Source organism: Mirounga leonina, unplaced genomic scaffold, assembly GCF_011800145.1.
Source record: "Mirounga leonina isolate KUSES-001 unplaced genomic scaffold, KU_Mleo_1.0 Mir_115, whole genome shotgun sequence".
Taxonomy (NCBI): domain Eukaryota; kingdom Metazoa; phylum Chordata; class Mammalia; order Carnivora; family Phocidae; genus Mirounga; species Mirounga leonina.
The window spans coordinates 24,636,843-24,657,811 of NW_023270268.1; the positions used below are offsets into that span (position 1 = coordinate 24,636,843).

Genomic DNA, 20,969 nt, shown 5'->3' on the forward strand with positions numbered 1-20,969 from the left:
CTCCATAGGAAAAAATTACCTTATGATAATGTCACTTGAAGTGCTTGATCCTGTTTAGTTCATTAGAAATTAAGATAAAATTTCTAGGCCCTAAACAGTTTTCAGAGCTTCATATCTCTATTTATTTAACTCAATATAATTCCAAGTGACTATGTCATTGTTTTGTAAATGGGTAAAGGGTGGCATGAAGTTTGTAATCTACCTTTTAAGTGTTTGCTGAGGTTTAGGCATACATTATCAAAATTTTAGAAATTATGCAATGTTTTCATTTAAATCAGTGTGGTAAGAAATCTATATACCTGATTTAATGTACTTATCTTTTAAACATTATTGTGATATTCAGTGAAATTTTGAAGAAAGCGTGCTGTCTTCTGCTAAAGTATATACACAGGAAGAAGTATGTATATTTGCCAGTAAAAGTCTTTGGCAGTTGGTATAGGGTTTGTGTAGCCTCTCTGTTGTCCCTGTGTATACCCACATGACTATTTGTGTATTTATTGTTTTGTTAATTGCACTCTTTCGTCAACCTGTTCAGCTCCTCACTTGTTCTACATGGCATTCATGGACTTATTCTGGTTTTTCAGTATGCATTGATGTCTTGAAAAATTCTTCAGTAGTAGCCATAGAACCCTTATGCTTTGTGACATTGGGATATCATGTGAACACTGTATCATCTTCTGTTTTTTATACTTAACCCTTTTTTCTTTATCCATCTTTCATTTTACCAGTGCTTGAAACTTACTTTCTTGTAAAAATATGTAGACAGTTTTATTCTCATTTTGAGGGCCCATAATGTTTACATTTTTAAGCTATACATATGTATCTTTTTTTTTTTTTTTTACATGAACATTGTGGTTTTGGTATTAGAAAAAATACAGAAAGAAGTTATATATATACAAGTCTCTTTTGGGTAAAGATGGAACTATTACAATCAACATGAATAGCAAAGACTCAGAGAATCTCTCAAGTCCTATTACTTTCCAGTGAAGCTCAAATTCATTATTTACAGTAGGTTACTATTTTAGGTGACTGTCATTTTCTGTTATCAATTATAGAAAAATCTATATATATGTCATCAAGTTGGAAAATTGGAGTTTTTATTGTCTCTATAAATAATGATGATCTTCTATTATAATTGAAACATTTTTACATTCATACTGAGGCTTCTTGTTTCATATGTCCAAATATATAGAAGCTACTACTTACCATGAGCAAATAAGCGAGTCATTTTTGAAGTCACTAATCAGTTAAATTGGTGTTTTTCATATGGAGTATAACATGTCTTCACATTATGCATTATTTTTTTAAAATTTAAGGTCACACTCAGAGCTTACCATACCCCAGATTCTTATGCAGTATCATGAATATTTATTAACATTTTATTTATAATATGAGAATGAAAATGTTATATATTTGAATAAGAATGGTCTCAACAAGTTAACAAAGCTCAATTTTCTTTGTTTTTTGTTTTTTTTCTTTTTTCTAAATGCACCTATTTTTCTTAGTAAAGATAATCTCACTGTTAGAATAGTCATGTACTCTATCTCCATTCACTAGGGTCCTCAGTGGCTCTTAGATTTTTGTTGGGTTGTTTCATTTTTCTGCATTTGGTAGGGGATGATTTCCATTAAGAAATTGGTTTGTTCATTTGTTTATTATTATATTTCTTTGCAGTTACTTAGGGAAATTGAAAGACAAGTTGCTGTGGGGCCGGGTACTTTGAGTAGTATTTATTATCTTGGTCTTTCCCATCAGTGATTACTAATTAATGATTACTAGATTGCAGCTCTGGAAAAACAACTCTCTCCTGCTTTGGGGTGAGGTTTTTTGGGATCTTACTCTCAGAGTTTTGATCTCATTTAATCCTGGGACTCCTATAATGAGCATACCACATATTTTCCCATAGGTACTCATCTTCATTTATCTATTGGTAGGGTTGTTAGATAAAGTACAGGATGCACAATTAAATTTGAATTCCAGATAAATTGTGAATACTTTTTAGTATAAGTATGTTATAGATACTACTTTTATTGTTTTTCTGAAATTCAGATTTGACTGGGCATCTGTATTTTTTACTTTATTTCAATTAATTAATAATTTCAATTAATTAGCTAATGCTAAGTCTGGCCACCTATTTCCTGGGCTCTTTCCTCACTCAACTTTGAGCTCCTTGGGTGAAGAGGGCTGGATGTACCTTAGTTCATCTATACATAGTTTTCCTATCTCCGTGGTAGTCTGGTGATTTTTACCAACTGAAAGAATAAAATCTCTAATCAGCCATAATGTTTCTTTATCTGAGTATTTGTAAAGCAACTGTGTTTGACTGAGTTTGCCCTTTTATGTGAGTTAAGTTCATTGAAAATCATGTTTCAGTGAAATGTTGCAGATCTTAATATTAATTAAAAAATTTCATCTCCCTTTCTCTTCACTTCTCTTCATCATCTTTTTCCCTTCTCTTTCCAGCTCTTACTATAATTAGCTAGCATTAACAGCAAATGTTTACTTTAGTTAAATTATTCAGAACATTTATTTTACTTGTCAAAGGTTAGATCAGGTTGTTGTTTGAACTGGTAATTAAATGCAGCCTAATATGCTCTTGTATTTAAATGCAATATAAGCCTGGTTCCTCATCATTCTGTATAATTTTGATGTTCAAGGCTGACATTTCAAAAAGGTTTTCTCTTTTCAAATATTGCTCATTCTTCTTGACCACCTAATTGTTATAGTTACCTTGATTTTATGAAAACCTGACTGAGTAGTTTAAAGGCTTGAGGTGTTCTCTGTATAAAATAGGGACAGTCACAATTGGAAGTATTTTGGTATGGCTGTATAATAACAAAAGATTTGGTCATTAGGCGGAGCTACTTTCCCAGTCTTTGCGTTTTGAGCATCTGTTCTAGAGAACTCTGAAAGCAAATAAGGATATACTGTGGAGAGTTTTTGTTAGACCACTTTAACTTTTTATAATGCTCAATTTTCTCTCGGTTTATATAGTCAAAACTGCCACTTTCTATTACTCTATAGCATTTGAATATTTGAAAGGCCAAATATATTCTTATTTTGTAATATAACATATTTAAGCCCACCTGTGAACATTTCATATATTCTTCTTATTTCTGAATATATATATATATATATATAGTTTATGAATCTAGTTTATTTCTATAGTGGATTGTTTGCCCTAAACATCTTGTTCTGGTAGCCTGGAAACTGTAAGAATTAAGTCTTATAATTTTAATTTTCTTTTGATCATTGTTCTTAGGATGGTAGACCCTTATGTATTCCTATACCTGTTTAATTGGCAACACTTAGATAGTACAATTGTGTGGTTGGTAAAAGTGAACTAGGTTTTCAAGATTTTACCAATGAGTGATATTTAATATTGAATGACATGTATTAAGACAAATGCTTTTATATATAATTTATTTGGCATTGTAAATGCATTTATCTTGTGAGAAACAGAACCCCTGTTGTCAGATGAAGTATTCTGGAAAGGTTTGGAGTAAATAAATAATAAAACTACTTTGATACACAGTCTAACCAATATTAAATATTAAGACTTTCAGATGATTGATTTTAATACTTAACTTATTCAGAGTCCAATGTAACCCTCTTGCATTAAAGATTGACAGAATTTAAAAATAGAACTTTATTCTTTCTTTCTTTGCTTTACTTCTTTCTTCACTTTTTCTTTCATTCTTTCTTCCTTCCTCCTTTCCTACCTCCTTCTCTCCCTTATGAGGAAGACTTTAGAACATCATTATTCCCAAACATCAAATTTACCTCTAACTGCCAACATTTTTAAATAAAAGAGGTTTTTTTAATCATTCTATAGATTATGTTCAGTTACTCTCTCTCTTAATTATGAAAATACAGCTTCTATCAAAGTTTGTTGCTTTTATAGCCAAGATGTCATGTTTTAGGTTATATACCCATCATGGTAAATGCATGCTATTGTGACAGATACTTATTCATACCATGTCCTCTCTCCCTTTGATAACTGTGCTCTGGAAATAGTTCATTTAAGCTCTTTGATATGCTTTTCTTATAGGAGATATCTTTATGTAAAGTAATATTACTCTGTCATTTCAGTGTTTGACTTTTAAGTTTACCATCAGTCAAGAATTTAAATGAATGAAGTATGCGTATATGAGCTTTTCTGAATATGGATGTCTTTAGAAGACACAATTCAGAATGCTAATTCTCTGCCTATGTATTAGAAGCTGTGAAAGAATGAATACACATTGAAAATACATAGAACTTAGATTCAGAGGGTATAAATTATTTTTCTAAAGGCTTTTGTTGATGTGATACCATTTTAAAAGAAAAAAAAGTTATTGAACTGACCTGTCCTTTTGTCTGTATAATGCTAATTTGAGATTTTCACTTGAGACTGCTTGTATTGCTTCACTTGACATGGAAAATATTGTTTTGAAATTTTATTATTATTACTATTTTTTAAAGATTTTATTTATTTATTTGACAGAGAGAGCGAGAGAGCACAAGCAGGGGGAACAGTAGAGGGAGAGGGAGAAGCAGGCTCCCCGCCAAACAGGGAGCCCGATGCGGGGCTCAGGCTCAATCCCAGGACCCTGAGATCATGACCTGAGCTGAAGGCAGACGCTTAACGACTGAGCCACCCAGGCACCCTGAAATTTTATTAAATATATTTTAAAACTGTCATCTAAGCTTTAGGGCTAAACTCTTACCCTCTCATTAAATATTAACTATTTTCACAAGACTTACCTTCTTTCAGGCAGATCACTTTTATCCTGAGATTTAATATTGTAAGAACCAGATTTGTAAAGCCAATATAACTGTCCTTAAGATTAGTCTTGGATTTTAAATGGCAGTTTCAGCCTAACGTGTCAATTCCTGTGACCAGGATAGCAGTAAAACCATATTGTACAACCAGTTTTGAGTTTTGTGAATTTTGAGTTTATGTGAAGCAGGAAATTTAACTGTTATTTATGGTAATGGAGCAAAGAAGGGATATCTCCTTTCTCAAGTCTTAGAAGGTATATTGCTGTGTGTTCTGAATTAGAAAAAATAAGATTGCCTTCAGTTTTAAAAATTCTGAGGGTTTTGTCAGGGAAATTCTCAAGACAGATTGACATTATTTAAGAAAACTGAAATCCATCAATTATGAATTTTAGTAGTCCTTTACTCTAAGGTATTTATTTTTGGTCATTATGTATTTTTCTCTCTATCTGCCTTTTATATAGAGAAGATTAAGTCATATCAAATACGGAAGTCTGGGTTTGTAATACAAATACAAGATGTAATGGTACATTGTGCCTTTCAAAATGTTTATGCCATTTTGACTTTTAATAATGATTATCTTGGGGCACCTGGGTAGCTCAGTTGGTTAAGCGACTGCCTTCGGCTCAGGTCATGATCCTGGAGTCCTGGGATCGAGTCCCACATCGGGCTCCCTGCTCCGCGGGGAGTCTGCTTCTCCCTCTGACCCTCCTCCCTGTCATACTCTCTGTCTCTCTTTCTCTCTCTCGCAAAAAAAAAAAAAAAAAAAAAAAATCTTAAAAAAAAATCTTAAAAAAAAAATAATTATCTTAAAATTTTTAGGTTAAAAAAGTTCCCTTAATTACTTTATTTGAATTTTTTTCAAATATTTTCTTACGGTCTGATATTTATAGGTGAAAGATTATTCATAATAGTGGTTAAAATGAATATAGACACATTTGTTTAAAAACCTTTGATATTCTTCTTTGTAGTAGTCAAATATTTTTGCTCTTGGTCTTATCACAAAACACAAATTGGAAAATTTTTAAGAGAATTACTTCACATTTAAAAGCAGCACTATATTGTGGTTTTATAAGGTAATCACAATAGCAGTAGCCAACTTGCAATTAAATATTTTTTTATTCTAGAAAGCTAAAGTAGCCTTTGTATTTAAAACCAAACAACAAAAAACAAAGCAGCACCTGCTTAATAAGTTACTTTTGAACAAGATTATTATTTAAATCCATAATTAAAAGTAACATCATGTAAACTTTTTCTTCAACAGATTTCTTGAAAATAACTCATTATTACTATTTAGCCAGTTTGCTTTATTTGAATATAAAAGAATTTTAGTGATTCAGTTTCAATCTATAGGCATAATAAATTAGAAGTGGATGCCTAATTGTACAGACTAGTTGTAGATATTTGGTAAATTTTATATGTTGGTTATTGATTATAACCATAGATGTTGGTTTCTAAAAAATTATTATTAAAGCTAAAATCAGTGAATGACTTCTTGAACCTAACTTTCTCGAAGGAGTCAAAAAGACCTTAAGTATCTTTGAAAATCTTGAGTGAATATATGAACATCATCATGTTGTAGAGTATCTTATTTTAGCTAGAAAGGTGTGTTTTTTTTTTAATGTTCTTTTTAAACATATACTTTGATATCAGTTTGGTAGTTACTTGTTTATCTCTCATAAAGTTCAAAGTACATAAAATTCCCTTATTTGTATATTTTAGGTATGTGAAGTGTATAACAGCGAAAGTGTACTATAAAAATAAAAAATTAAGGTAATGATATGAAAACATGTCTAGGATATTAAAGAAATTTTATGGAAATCTGGCTGTTAACTTGGAATATGCATTTTCAAGTGTTTTCTCTCATATTTTCAAAAGTATAACAAAATGTATGGAGAATATGAATCTTAACATTAAAATAGTTGTCCATGGGCCAAATACAATTTTGAAATGTGTTTAATCTATTCCACACAGTTTTTTTTTAATTGGAATTATTTGCCAACACTTTAAAGAGATTTCACATAAAATTCTGGATTTCTAGCTTGTCTTGAATAAGCCAAAGCAGAGTAAGGGTGTTTCAGTCATTCACAGACCCCATCCTCTTATACCCCTTTGCTTTATACCTTGCCTGTTTGTCTCATTGACTTACTGAGAGCCAAATATAGTGCCGGAGTAAAGAATGTGAGCTCTAGAGCTAGACAAGATAGTTTTCTGGCTTCAGTACTTACTACTGGTGTGACTGTAGACAAATTAGTTAATCTCTCTGTCCTCAGTTTTCTCTTTGGTAAAATGAAAATGATGAGGAAGGTATGTCAGTAGGGCTGTTGGGAGGATGAAATGATGAATATGCATGAAGCATTTAGAGTGGTTTTGACTTATAGTCATTGCTCAATCGACGTTCATTTCAATTAATAATGCTCTTTGCTTGACCCCTTTAGGCATTTGAGCTTGATGGTCCTTACTTCTCCATAGCAGAGGACTTTATTTCTTAATCTGTTTATTCATTTAATCAAAATTAATCAGATTCTGTTTTATAATATATGTAACTGATCATTTACTTTTTGCTGTCCTCTACTAGACTGTATTCCCCAGAATTCCTTCAGTATTGTAAGTGCTAAATATTTGCACACATAAGCAGCAAATAACTGATAGCTGTCTAGATTTATGGATTTAGGACTTGATTTATAGCTTTAGGAATTCTTACTGTATGTTGGCAGTGAAAGTTTTCTGCTTTCTGTAGTGTTGGTTTTGCTTACCTTCTTGCTTTTGTTTTAGCCACAATCTAAGGTAGGTGTGAGTGTGAGTGGGTGAGAGTTGGAGAGTTCTGGTAAAACTCAGAAAATGTACAAGAGTATTTTACAAAGCGAGAGTTTTAGGGAGAAACTAAGCAGGATAGAGGAGCATGTTGTGTTGGGAAGAGGCTGGTCAAAGATTTGTATATTCATTGGCTTCTCTGGAACCTTTTCTTGGTAAGTGGAGTCCATATCCTGTAAAATTATATACTTGTTTTCATTGGGCTTCTTTTTCCAATTTATCATTCCTCATTTACTCTTCCTATATCATGTCTCTCCCTTCTCTTGAAACTTAAAATTTCATGTGTTACATTATTTTGGATGAAAATTAGTGAGCCCAGTTTATTTTTTTGGAAAATTCTGATTTGGGAAGGTTATATGCAGCTTATAAACAAAGAAAATTTGTAAGTAGTTAGTGTAGCTTAAAAGTTCAATAATAATTAATTAAAAACATCTTTGTTTAAATTGAATCATTTATAGAAATCAGAACCTAGGAGAAAAACCTTCAAAATGAATAAAAAAATAGGTGGTTATTTATATAATCTTGCCTTTGTAAGCATAATAATACTAGAGGTAGAAGCCATAAAGGAGATATAGATATATTTGGGTGCACAGAAATGAAAAATTACTTATGTCACAAAAACACCATGTTATTTGAAGACAGACACATTCTGAGAAAAATATCTGTATCACGTGACAAAGGTTTAATATTCTTAAGATCTAAAGAATGCTTACAAATTATGAAGATAATCATAATAAGAAACTCCATCCACAAAAGATAATAAATAAATGTCAGAGAAAACATATGAATCTTCAGTAATCTCACTAGTTATCAAGCAAATGCAATATAAAATTTGACTATCACACTGGTCAATAAAATGAATTACCCATTCCCATTGTTAATGAGGGTGCAGGGGAATGAATTGTTCTATGTACGAATCTTTCTAGAGCATAATTTGCCAAAACTTATCATAGAGTCTTATTTTTTTAAATACATGTTTGGTCCAGCAGTGACATAAGAATTTATCTTAAGGAAATAATCATAGGTTGGCAGAGATATTACTCAAAGATATTCATTGTGAAATTGTTTATAGTGTTGAACAGCTGAAAGCATTCTGTCTGTTCACTAATAGGGAATTGGTTACATAAATTGGTATAGTTATTTAATGGAATACTAGAGGTCCATTTGAAGTGATAATATGGTCTTTTTTATGGGATGGAAAATATCCACAATAATTTACATTATCAGTATACTTAGCATGTTAGATCACATTAAAAAATATATATTTTAAATGCCAGAACAGAAACAGGAAGGATATGTGTAATAAAATGAAATGTTAACAGGGCTACTATTTTTAGCTAACACAATTATGAATGATTTTAGTTTGCTATACTTTCTATATTTTGAAATTTTCTATTGTAAATGGATATTGTTTTGACAATGAAATAAGAAGATGCTATAAATGGACTGTAATTTAACTTACAATTCAACTTTCTGGGCAGAAGTTTATTGAAAATACATGTGCTTGAACATTGAGGTAAAGGTTACCAGTGAAGTTCAAATTTGTGGAGAGCTGTTGAAATGGAAATTTTGTGCCACTTTTTGCTTCTTTGCATATGCCTGCCAATGTGTTGTAACAGTCCCTGAAGCCTGTGGAAAACTTGTTAATGTCTGTAATGCTCATTTAATCATTTCAATCTTGTATTTATTCCCAGTCATAGCAAAATGAAAAAATATCATTTCTCTGTCTCTCTCTCTCTCTCTTTTTTTTAAATCTCCCAGGTAGTCACTTTGGTGACATTGTCCAGTTCTCACAATGTATCATTCCTTATCTGAAACTAGACACCCTCTGCAGCCAGAAGAACAAGAAGTGGGCATCGATCCCTTGTCAAGTTACTCAAACAAGACTGGAGGTGAGCTTTCTATGCAGATACATTCTGGTTAATGGAAAACCTAGCAGAGAGCCTCTAGTTAGCTCTGCCTGCCTCCTGTATGTAGTTCTTTTCATGAAGCGGAGCAGGGTATCTTGAAGCACTCTTCCCTGGATAGGTAGAGAGCACTCTGACACTAATGAATACCACACAGCATCAACTTTCAATTATAGACAGAAGCATTAGCCAAATGTTTAATGCACTGTCATTCTTAAAAAAAAAAAAAAAAAGATGAACAATTACTTCAGCATAGGGAATGGCCTTTGTCAGACATCCTTTAAAGAAGTCTTAAGCTTCTGGTGTTGATTTTACAGGGATTTTTTGCCTTTAAAAGTAAGTTGACATTATTCCAGGATAAAAGACTTGCCTCATTCTCTCTTCTCTCTCTCTCTTTTAAAGTAATTGAGATGTGTGTCTTACTTTTAGAGATCTATACATTGAAATTGTTGAAAGAATAAAAGAGACTGTTAAAAGGTAAACTGCATTCAGGGTCTACCTTATAAAAATTTATCAAATGTGTATGTTTCAGAACTCTGTTTTGTTTTCTCTGTATTGGTAATAATATAGTATCTGAAAAAGGAAGCTGTCAGTTTGTGCAAATTCTTAAAGCCTTATCTTTATTTTTAGTTGATTCATTGACTCAGGTTACTACTTGTAATTTTTTGCTCATGAAATATATACATCAGGATTTTGAGCTGTATTTTAAAAAAATCACAGTCAAAGTGATTCACATATATTTTGTTTACTTCAGATTCAATTTTTTTTTTCTATATTGGTAGAAAGGTCTGCTATTAACTTGTGTTTTGGGAATTAAAAAAAAATGATTCCTTAAAGTGGTTATTTCTTTAGTGCACAAAGCTTGACTTTATGGAGTGTGTTTATGGTTTTTGTGCATCTTTACTTCCTTCTACATCATACAAATGCCATTGTTGTTTTCAATGAAAATAGTATAATTTGGGGGCACCTGGTGGCTCAGTCAGTTAAGTGTCTGCCTTCGGCTCAAGTCATGAATTTAGGGTCCTGGGACTGAGCCCCGCATCGGGCTCCCTGCTCTGCGGGAAGCCTGCTTCTCCCTCTGCCTGCCACTCCCCTGCTTGTGTGCTCTGTTGGGTGCTTGTGCTCACGCTCTCTCACTCTCTCTCCTTCTCTCAAATAAATAAAATGTTTAAAAAGAGTATAACTTGGGCGCCTGGGTGGCTCAGTTGGTTAAGCGACTGCCTTCGGCTCAGGTCATGATCCTGGAATCCTGGGATCGAGTCCCACATCGGGCTCCCGGCTCAGCGGGGAGCTTGCTTCTCCCTCTGACCCTATCCCCTCTCATGCTGTTTCTCTCTCTCTCTCTCAAATAAATAAATTAATTAATTAAAAAAAAAAAAGATTTAAAGAAAAAAAAAAGAGTATAACTTGCCCTACGACTTATTTTTGTGATTTTACTTTTTATTTTTGTGTGTTTATTGAAAAGGTCTCAAAAGGACTGTTCAAGGTTTTAATAATATGAAAAAAATTGTTAGTATCTTAGCATCTTAAAAATTTCAGTGGTAAGAATACTACATCTCCTAGTGATGTTTTTTTTAAGTGTAGTATCTATAAGAAGCACTAATAATTAAATAAGTCAAATTATTTCACAAGCTTTTCTGTAAGTGGGTATTTTAAAAATAAATATATTTTATTTATAAGTATATAAAATAATTTCACCAAAATTTTCTGATTTATGTGCTTACTTTAGAACACAGTTGTTTTTGTTTTTTTTTTAAGTATGTATTTTTTCTGGTCTAGTTCATTAAATACTGAGGTTCTAATTTTTTTATTTTAACTGGTTAAAAAACATTTTAAATTAATTTTATCCTTTACTGTTTGCAGGAATGAGTAGTTACCTTTACTGAAAAGGCTTTTCGTTTATATCCTAGCCTAACATTTCTATGACATACAAAGTTATTAGGAATGAATTGATGTTTAAAAGTGCCATTAATTCATTTACCCCAAATGTTCATTAACAATGTAAATGTATGCTGATGTTCTATGAGACAAGGAAGTGACTAATGACTCTTCCAACTAACAACACTTAAAATGAATAGAAACTTTAGATAGCTAATCTTGAAGTAATCAAGACCCTCATTCAGCTTGGCATCTCTGTATGCTCTAAAACAGCTGTCAACTGTTAAAAATATATACAAAACACACATACGCACACGCACATGCAGAAAGAATGATATGTAAATATCTAGTTCTTGAAAGCCATGAAGGTTACTAACCATAGTGGGTTTTGTGCATTGTATATGTAAATATTTTATATGAAGCAACTATTTCATCTTCTTAGATTTCCTTTTAGCAGAAAAGCATGTGTTGCATTTTAATAGGGTTGTCATATTTATTTGAAGAATCATCACCTTTCTAGTGTGTTTGTTTATTTTAATATATGTATTTCATGGGGCTCTCCACGTATTTGAAGCCTTTTACACATTTTTCCCACCAGGGAATTTATGGCAAATGGATACCTCATTTTGTAAGTAGTCAAACACTGGACTTAATCAGTGGTTTCTCTATGTAGAAGTTACGTTTTTATGGTTTTGTTATTAATTCTTGTTAAAGATTCCATAAATAAATAAGTCTTCAATTTCTCAAAACTGAATTTTAACATTAATAAAGAAACAGTACATTATTGAGTTAAATGATTCTGAGTATTCTGGAAAGCATTAGAAAAATAGCCTCATCATAGGAATAATAAAGAGAAAGCTGCTTCTTACTGGTTTATTTGCATGGATGGTGGCGGAAGGTCCGTAAGAACAGAAAAAAGAACTGTTTGAATATATATATGCAGAATTTTCCATGTGAATCAGACTTTTAACTGCTTGAATTTCTTTTTTAAATGGAGAATAGCATAGAAATTATGACATATTTCTCTGTGTCCTGTTTGGTCGCACACATAGTTTACTACTTTAAATTCCAAGATCTTTGATCAAGGGTTATCAGTTAGAAATTGGCAAGTTACCTGTAATTCAGTTGAAACCATAAAAAAACCCCAAAATGTTTGTTCAACTATTCATGATTATTCATTTGGAGGAAAAGAACATTTTCCTCTATTAAGTCTCTTTTGAGAATAGCACTTTGTTAGATATTGCTAGAGTTTTTAGCTTCAATTTTATATGCCTTCTTACTTACAGCTTTTATAGTATTCAGATAATTACTTAATGTAATGCTTTTTATATAATATCTGTTTCAAAGCTTTCTTTCAATCTTCAGGGATAAAATATTTAGTAACCTACTTAAAAAAATCCAAGACATTCAGAATATCCTGCCTACTCCATTTTTGACTCTTGTAATTTTTTGTCCCCAATATTCCTTTCTTTCTGTTGTAATATCATAGTTTTAGAACTAGAAGGGCATGCCTGGCTTTATTGCTGAACAAATTGGTATTGATTAAAATAGTTCACTGAAGTTGATATAATAAAATGGTGCTCTCCTATTATGATCTTTAATATTGTTTTCCATATAGCAGAATTATATTTAGATTTGAGTAAAAGATGAATTTGTTTTGGAAAGATATCTGACAAAAGTATAGGATGCTGTCTAAGTCATCTTACTTTAAACCCTGCCTTTGCTATAATTATAATTAGAGGGAATCTTCATAAGGAGGGAAAAAAAATCTTCCTTTCCTGGCTTAAAACTTTTCAGTGGTTTTCCATTGTGCTGATAGTAAAATCCAAACTCTTGACCATGATGTTCACGGCTGTCTTGCCTGTCTGGCCATGGTTAGATGTGCTAAGCTAGTTCTAAACTCTGGACCTTCCCACAGGCCGTTGTTCCCACATTATTCTTGATTCCTTCACAGTACTCATTCTTAAATGTAATTCTGCATTTATTTGTTTCATTGTTTGTCTCCTTGTCTAAGGTGTGAGCATTATGAGGGCAGAAACTATTGGTGTATCTGTTGGCGCACAGACACCATTGAATTAATAACAGATGAATGAATTGTATTTTACCAGTTTGAATTCCTTCACTTCATGTATCTTTTTTCCATCTACCTTTTTCCTTTCTGTCCTAAGTTGTAATGTATGAAACCTGTTTTATCCTCTGATTGTTTTAGTACTTTAATTTTTGTTCTTTCAGGGCTTCAAAAGTCAATATAATCTCCTCTCCTCTTTTGGTCTCATTGACCTCTCCCTTCTTTGAAATCCCTCTTAAAATTCACTTTTTCCATGTGTTCTTTATTTTTGACCCAAATCAGAATTTCCCTAAGAACCAACAGAAGAGAATATTCTGGCAGATAAAGGTCAAGCTGTGATATCCTTATTAACCCATAGCAAAAATTACTTAGCAAGGGAAAGCTAAGGAAATAAATGATTACTTGTCCAAGATATTTATGGCCATAATATGGGAGCATAGACTAAAGTATGCCTACATTTAATATACATGTTTCATATATGTAGCTCCTAGTGAAAAAATCTACAAAAATACATTCTTAATTTTTGATTTCTATAACTTAGTGCAATTTATAGAAATATTGTTTATTGTGCATATGAATGTTGCTGTTGTGCATATAGATTGTTGTGGAATCTTGTCATTCAATAAATATTTGAGTGCCTTCTGTGTACTGGGCATTGTTTGAAATATTTGGAGTGCTGGAAAGAAAGCATTGAAAAAGATAAACATAATTCTGAGTGCCAGTTGTAATGGTTAATAGCCAGGATTTGGGGGATCTGAAAGAGAAAAGTAAATGGCCAGTTAAGATGGAGAATGGTTAAGTACTTTCATAAAGTAACTAGTAGTATGCTCAGGTAGTATGTTGTTGGGGAATTTAGCTTAAATTTGTGGTAGTGGTATGTCAAGGAAGGTGTGATATCTGTTTAAGCCACAACCCGAAGGATGAATAGCTGTTAGCCAGTGATTGAGTGAGTAAAGAGTATGTGCTATGAGCTTGCCCGCTGCCCTCTTCAGTGTGGTTGGAGGCTAGCATTCAAAGGAGGTAAGGACACAAATGAGACTGAAGACCAGGGTCATGAAGCCACTTGATACTAAGAACAGTAGGTAGTCTAGTGAAGGAATCCTACTGCCAGAATTACATTTTAGAAAGATTATTATGGTTACAGTTAAGAAGCCATTGCAGTATTCTGGGTAAGAAATCATAGTGGCCTATACTAGGAAAGTATAGAAGCAGAAATGGAGAGAAGTAGAAACATTTAAGAGATACTTAGTAGGTAGAATTGACAGCACTTGATATTTGGATATAAGGAAGTGATAAGGGTGAGAAGTTTGAAGTGACATTCAGTTTTCTGAGTTGACTAGTTAGGTCTGTGATAATGCCTGTATTGAGATAGGGAGCTCTGTAAGGAGGAACTTTTTGTGGTGCAGGTGGGACAGGGGGTGGCAGAGAAGATTGTAAGTTCAGTTTCAGATGTGAGTTAGAAATGCCTTATGACATTCAAATGAGAACATCCTAAAGATTTTGATGTATGGGTCTAAAACCTAGTGTACAGGTTGGTGCTGGAGATAAAGATTTGTCAGCTTAAGTATGGTAGCAAAAACAATGTGAATGATTGTGATCACCCAATAACAGCACCTGGTGTGAGAAGAGGGCCTAGCAGCAGTCTTAAGGAAAGCCAATTTAAAGACCTTGTAGCAAGGACTCCTGGGTGGCTCAGTCAGTTAAGTGTCTGCCTTTGGCTCAGGTCATGATCCCAGGGTCCTGGGATTGAGTCCCACACTGGGCTCCTTGCTCAGCGTGGAGCTTGCTTCTCTCTCTGCCTGCTGCTCCCCCTGCTTGTGCTCTCTCTCTCTCTCTCCGACAAATAAATACAATCTTTAAAAAAAAAATAAAGACCTTGTAGCAGAGGAGGATACTGTAAAGGGGACTAAGAGAGAGTGTCTAGAGAAGTAGAAGGAAAACTAGGAGTGTGGAGTCAAAGAACCCAAGATGTTAAGGAGAAGGTAAACAAAAGTGCCCAAGGTTAGCTAAAGGTTTAAGTAAATAGAAGTCTGCACAGGATAGAGGCATTGTAACTATTGACAAACACAGTGCTTTTTGTTATCCAGGAATCCATAGTCTTGAGTACTCTGATTTCAAATAAACTGATGATGTACTCTGTACTAAACTGGCATGAGGAATAGAGTGAAAAGTTATGGTAGTATTTGAGAATTTTAAAATCAATGTAAGAAATGTCTAAGGGTCTTGGAAATTTGCAGTCTAGAGCCAAGATGGAGGGATTTGTAGACAAAGGGCCATTATTTTCATTGTAATACTAGGAGGGAAGGAGAAAAGAAGATATTTAGATATAGTAGGTTCATTAGTTCAAAAACAGAGTTTGATTGAAATATCACTGATGTTTTAATCTCTGATAAGTTAAAGTGAGGTAATTTGCTGAAGATGAGCGATAAGAAGAAGCATTTGAAGATTTTGTGGAAAGTGACAAAAGTTTGGATGATTTGATAAAGAATGTAAAACCGTGGGGGCCAAGTTGAGATAAGACATCATAATTTATAGGTATACAAGCTTGTAAATTTGCATGATTATGTCTAGTACAATTCAGCACCTAGGATTTGGTCACACAGGAAAGCAGGCAGGGGTTTTGCCATGGGAGTATAAGAGGTACACTTAGGCAAGGAGGTTGATGGTGGAAGAATTCATTGATGGTCTGAGAATATAAGGAAATTTGCTACCATGGAAGTGGTTTCTAAGAGGGCAGAGAAAAATGTTTTGGAAGGGATGGAGGAATCAGGGCAGATGAAGTTTATAGAGTAATGTGGTGATGGGAGTCATGAAGGGAATATGGGAACAGTATATGAGTGTTTGATATATACATTTATTTGATGGAACATTGTTAAATGGTAGCCAGTAATCTAGCTCAATACCTTCATTAATTCTGTGTTAAGAATTTGGATCTACATTAATTTAGATAGGTTTTGGCTTGAAGTCTTTTTTTTTGTTTGTTTAATCTTAAAGGCTTAATTTTTTAGAGCAGTTTTAGGTGCACAGTAAAATTAAGCAGAAGGAGAGATTTCCCATTTACTCTTGCTCCAACACATGTATAGCCTCCTTCATTACCTATACCTCCCCACCAGAGTGGTTCATTTATTACAACTGGTAATCTACATGACAAATCATAGTTACCCAAAATCCATAGTTTATATTAAGATTCACTCTTGATGTTACGTATTACATGAGTTTAAACAAATGTATAAAGACATGCATCCATCATTATAGTATCATACAGAGCATTTTCACAAAATCGTCTGTGCTGTGCCTATTCATCCTTCCCCCAGCCTCTGGCAAACACTAATCTTTTTACTGTTTGCCTAGTTTTGCAAGAAGTATCTTTTTAATAAAAAATTCTTCATAGAGCCCAAGTGTCCATCAGTAGATGAATGGATAAAGGAGGTGTATGTGTGTTTGTATACACACACACACACACACAAACACAAACGGAATATTATTCAGCCATAAAAAAGAATGAAATCTTGCCATTTGCAACAACATGGAGAGAGCCTAGAGAGTATAATGCTAAGTGCAATAAGTCTGTCAGAGAAAGACAAATAGCATATGATCTCACCCATATGTGGAATTTAAGAAACAAAATAAATGAGCAAAGAAAAAAAAAAGACAAACCAAGAAACAGACTTGTTAACTATTGAGAACAAACTGATGGTTACCAGAGGGGAGGTGGGTGGGTGGATGGGTGAAATAGGTGATGGGGGTTAAAGAGTACGCTCATGATGAAAAAAATAATAATAAAGCAATGTTTTTTAAATAAAACAATGTTTTTTAAAAAAAATTCTTTGTAGATAACAAGGTAAAAGGCAGTTTAGCTAGATGAAAACTGTAAGAAAGACTATAAAGCCATCAAGAAAAATGTTAGCTTTGTTGAAGGTAAAGATTGTTAAATAGGGTGACTTGGAAGTTCTTCAATGACAGTAACAAAGATAAAATGATGGTTTAAAAAAATGTCTCCTTAAAAACAGATTTTGTTAAATGCTATGACAATAGGGAGAAGTGAATTTAGAGAGCAGTGACCATGCCATGCTCAGTCCTTCTACGTCACGATGTCCAAAAGAAAGTTGGAAATGAGAGACTTCAGTTTGAAAGACCATGAGTTAGAATCTGAGAGTCGTCCCTCAGAGATACCAGTTCAAAGTATGTGAGACAGATAAAAAATCCAAAGAAAGAGAATGGAAAAGAGCTGAGAATTGCTATGTAGGAATTCTCCATGGTTAGAAACTGGATAAAGGGAGTAGTATTTAAAAAATATTGGAGGGGATAGTTGAAATATATAGTTAAAAAAATATATATATATATAGTTCTAACTGTATATATTTATAACTATTTATTATATATGTATAATATATATAAAGATACAGTTAAAAAATATAGTTGAAGTAGGGGATAGAGGAGTGCTAAAATTACAGAAACTACAGATACATGAGAACTTCCAGAAGGCCCAAAGTGGTCAGTGCTTCAAGGATTGCATAGGTTAAAGAGTATAAAAAGAGAAAACAAATGATTTGGTGATTGGAAGAGTATTGATGATCTGTAATTAGTAGTTAAGCCAGTTTCAAGATACCAGTAAGTCATTTGAGTGGATGGGAGTGAACTGAAAATCTGATTCAGAATTAACCTAAAAAGACAGTGGTTAAATGTCAATGACAAAATATTTGATTAGTGAGGAAGGTTCAACTTACTCTTTAATACTAGATTTGGGTGTTTATATGTGAATTTTATGTGTTCATGCTCTCACAGTGAATTGAGATTTAGCAAGTTAGACATTTAATGTTAACAATGAAGCTAGCTCACTGTTGGTAAAATGTAGATCCTTGAAATAAAAGATAGGTCTTCTGGACTTTGATCTTTTTTTTTTTTTTTTTTTTTTTTACTTGAGTTGTCCATTCCTTATTAACTGCATCTGGTTTTTAGTTTTATTTCAAATTATCTGTTGGTGTGCCAATTCCCTTTATTTGCCTGAAGAGATAGGCTCTTTAGAGGGGGTTATGTGAAGAGTCACTGAGTCACCTTGTGGCTATACATGAATGTTAGTTGTTTCCCAGGGTCCTAGGAAAAAAGGAGACCTCACTGCTGGCCCTGGTGGCAGACAGAAACTATAGACCTGTCAAAGCTGTTACCACTACCCCCTTGGGCAAAGTTGGTCTGCAAAGGAATATCCATACCTTAGGATATTTTTCCTACCCTGCTCAGTCAGCCTTTATACCACTCTTGGATCACCACAAATGGGAGGTTGTGTGCTGGTGTTTTTGGTTGGCTAGGTCTAGGAATAACTAGAGCAGATACAGGTGATTTAGAGTAACAGTAGTATCTTAAAATCTTAGAAAAACAAAACCAGTTTGAGTTTTCTTATGCTTAGTTGTAGGATATGCTTTTTTTTGACAGAATATCACAAAAGTGATGTGTGGTGGGGCATGCATATTTTATGTCAAGGAACAAAACACTCATAATCACATTTAACCTTCCATTCAACACACATCCATTGATGATTAGTACCTAAATCAGTAATTTTTTATAAGGGTTACAAAATGATAATCTTCTATTTCTGTCATTCCTTCCATATTTATTAGCTGGAATTCTTTTGTAAAGGGTTCCTTGATTTCCCTCCAGTATAGTTAATACAGAAAACAGAGTAAATACTGAATTCTTTCCTTTAAATTGCCAATTTTCACACTAAGGAATTAGTGCCCTAGGTTTTTCAGTGGTTTCCTGTGAGATGTTGGGTGTTTTTCTTTTTATCATAATGATATATATGATATTTATGCATTAAATGTGTTTCAATCAATAAAAAACAAAACCAGAAAAACCACAATTACGTGAAATGACCCACAGTGAATTTCTTAAGAAAGAATTATATTAGTTGCTTTTGCTAATTTATTAGTGGGGTCAGAAAAGACAGTAGAGCCAGAGTTTGGACTCTTTCAGTAATGACATAACCAACTTTTAGTTCATAGGGCTTAGAAAAGTATTTCAAGGGTTACCACCTGGCATCTCATGCAGTTACAGCTCCTTTTTATTCACTTAATACTAAAACAGATTCCCCCTCCCCCATGGCTTAGTAGTGAAATGAATAATTAGTCCCTTACGAGTATAATTCTCCAGGTCCCTCATGCTACTTCTAACTCCTTTCATAACATTAACCAATTTTAAAAACTGTATCTACCTAAACTAGTGTTTTTATTTATTTTTATTTTTTAAATTTAATTTTAATTTTTATTAGAGAGAGAGAGACAGCGAGAGAGGGAACACAAGCAGGGGGAGTGGGAGAGGGAGAATCAGGCTTCCCGCTGAGCAGGGAGCCCCATGTGATGTGGGGCTCAATCCCAGGACCCTGGGATCATGACCTGAGCCTAAGGCAGCCACTTAACTGACTGAGCCGCCCAGGCACCCCTAAACTAGTGTTTTTAAAGATTACAGGCATTCTTACTTTGATCTTACCCAATCAGAGGGAAGAATTGAGTATCAGGGAAGATGAGATTGTAAGAAAATATTTAAACCTTACTCTGAGAGAATAACCAGGACCTCTTCAATCTCTCTTCTGTATTTCTCCTGCTCCTCCTCTAGGGGAAATTCCCAAAGACCTATTTTTCCTAACTTTAAAACTTAAAATCATTTCCCTAATTCGTTGTGCAGTCAGCTATGTAATAAAACAGCCAGGAATATTTTTCAGTAAAGCTGTTATATTTTGGTAAAAATTCTCTTTTTATGTAATCGGGGTGTAAAAATTTTAATACGATTATACGTGGATATTTATGTCTTCTTGTAGACTTGAGTAAAGCACATCTTGTGTTTCACTTAAAACACACAATTTTAACGATTATTAAAGATCCAATGATCTTTTTAAATAGTGAGGACAGAGAATAGTCCATGTACTGAGTTTTAATCTGTATTACACTGGTGGATGTTGATATCTACTTCAGCATATTTTAACCGTTTAGAAATTACATAAGTAATTTGTAGTAAAAAGGGATATCTGTTATGTTGTGGTAATTTTATTATGATTTTCCTTCATGTTTGTAAATGTAGGTTTTTCTGTGGTTCTCTGACATTATTCCATTCTTAAAAGATCTCTTTACCAAAAGCTTTGAAAATGTACTTTATCCAATTGATGTACTGTTAATCTGATCTCAAGTATTTTTTATTCTTAACTTGTGTTTTACAAGTATTAAAAATAAGTTAGTTTGGGGCACCTGGGTGGCTCAGTCATTAAGCGTCTGCCTTCGGCTCAGGTCATGATCCCAGGGTCCTGGCATCGAGCCCCACATTGGGCTCCCTGCTCAGCTAGGAGCCTGCTTCTTCTCCCTCTGCCTGCCACTCCACCTGCTTGTGCTCTCTCTCTGTCTCTCTCTCAAATAAATAAATAAAATCTTTGAAGAAAAAAAAGTTAGCCATCGCTCTACTTTTGCTGTAAGGGGGGCTTGCTTGTTAATTAAATAGGTGTTCTGAAATATGAAATCATTTTCATGCAATGCTTGTACTTTACTCTGGAGTTTGAC

The 20,969-nt window shown here is 33.4% G+C and overlaps 1 protein-coding gene across 8 annotated transcripts in view; it reads left to right on the forward strand.

The window, feature by feature from the left end:
• TBC1D5 (TBC1 domain family member 5) overlaps window positions 1–20,969 on the forward strand; it is a 587,710-nt gene that overhangs the window by 222,477 nt on the left and 344,264 nt on the right. For all 8 annotated transcript variants that reach the window (XM_034994045.1, XM_034994022.1, XM_034994072.1 and 5 more), the window contains one exon: window positions 9,337–9,467. In XM_034994045.1, the coding sequence (XP_034849936.1) occupies window positions 9,371–9,467 (97 nt within the window). In that variant the 5' untranslated portion in view covers window positions 9,337–9,370. The remainder of the gene's footprint in view (window positions 1–9,336; window positions 9,468–20,969) is intronic.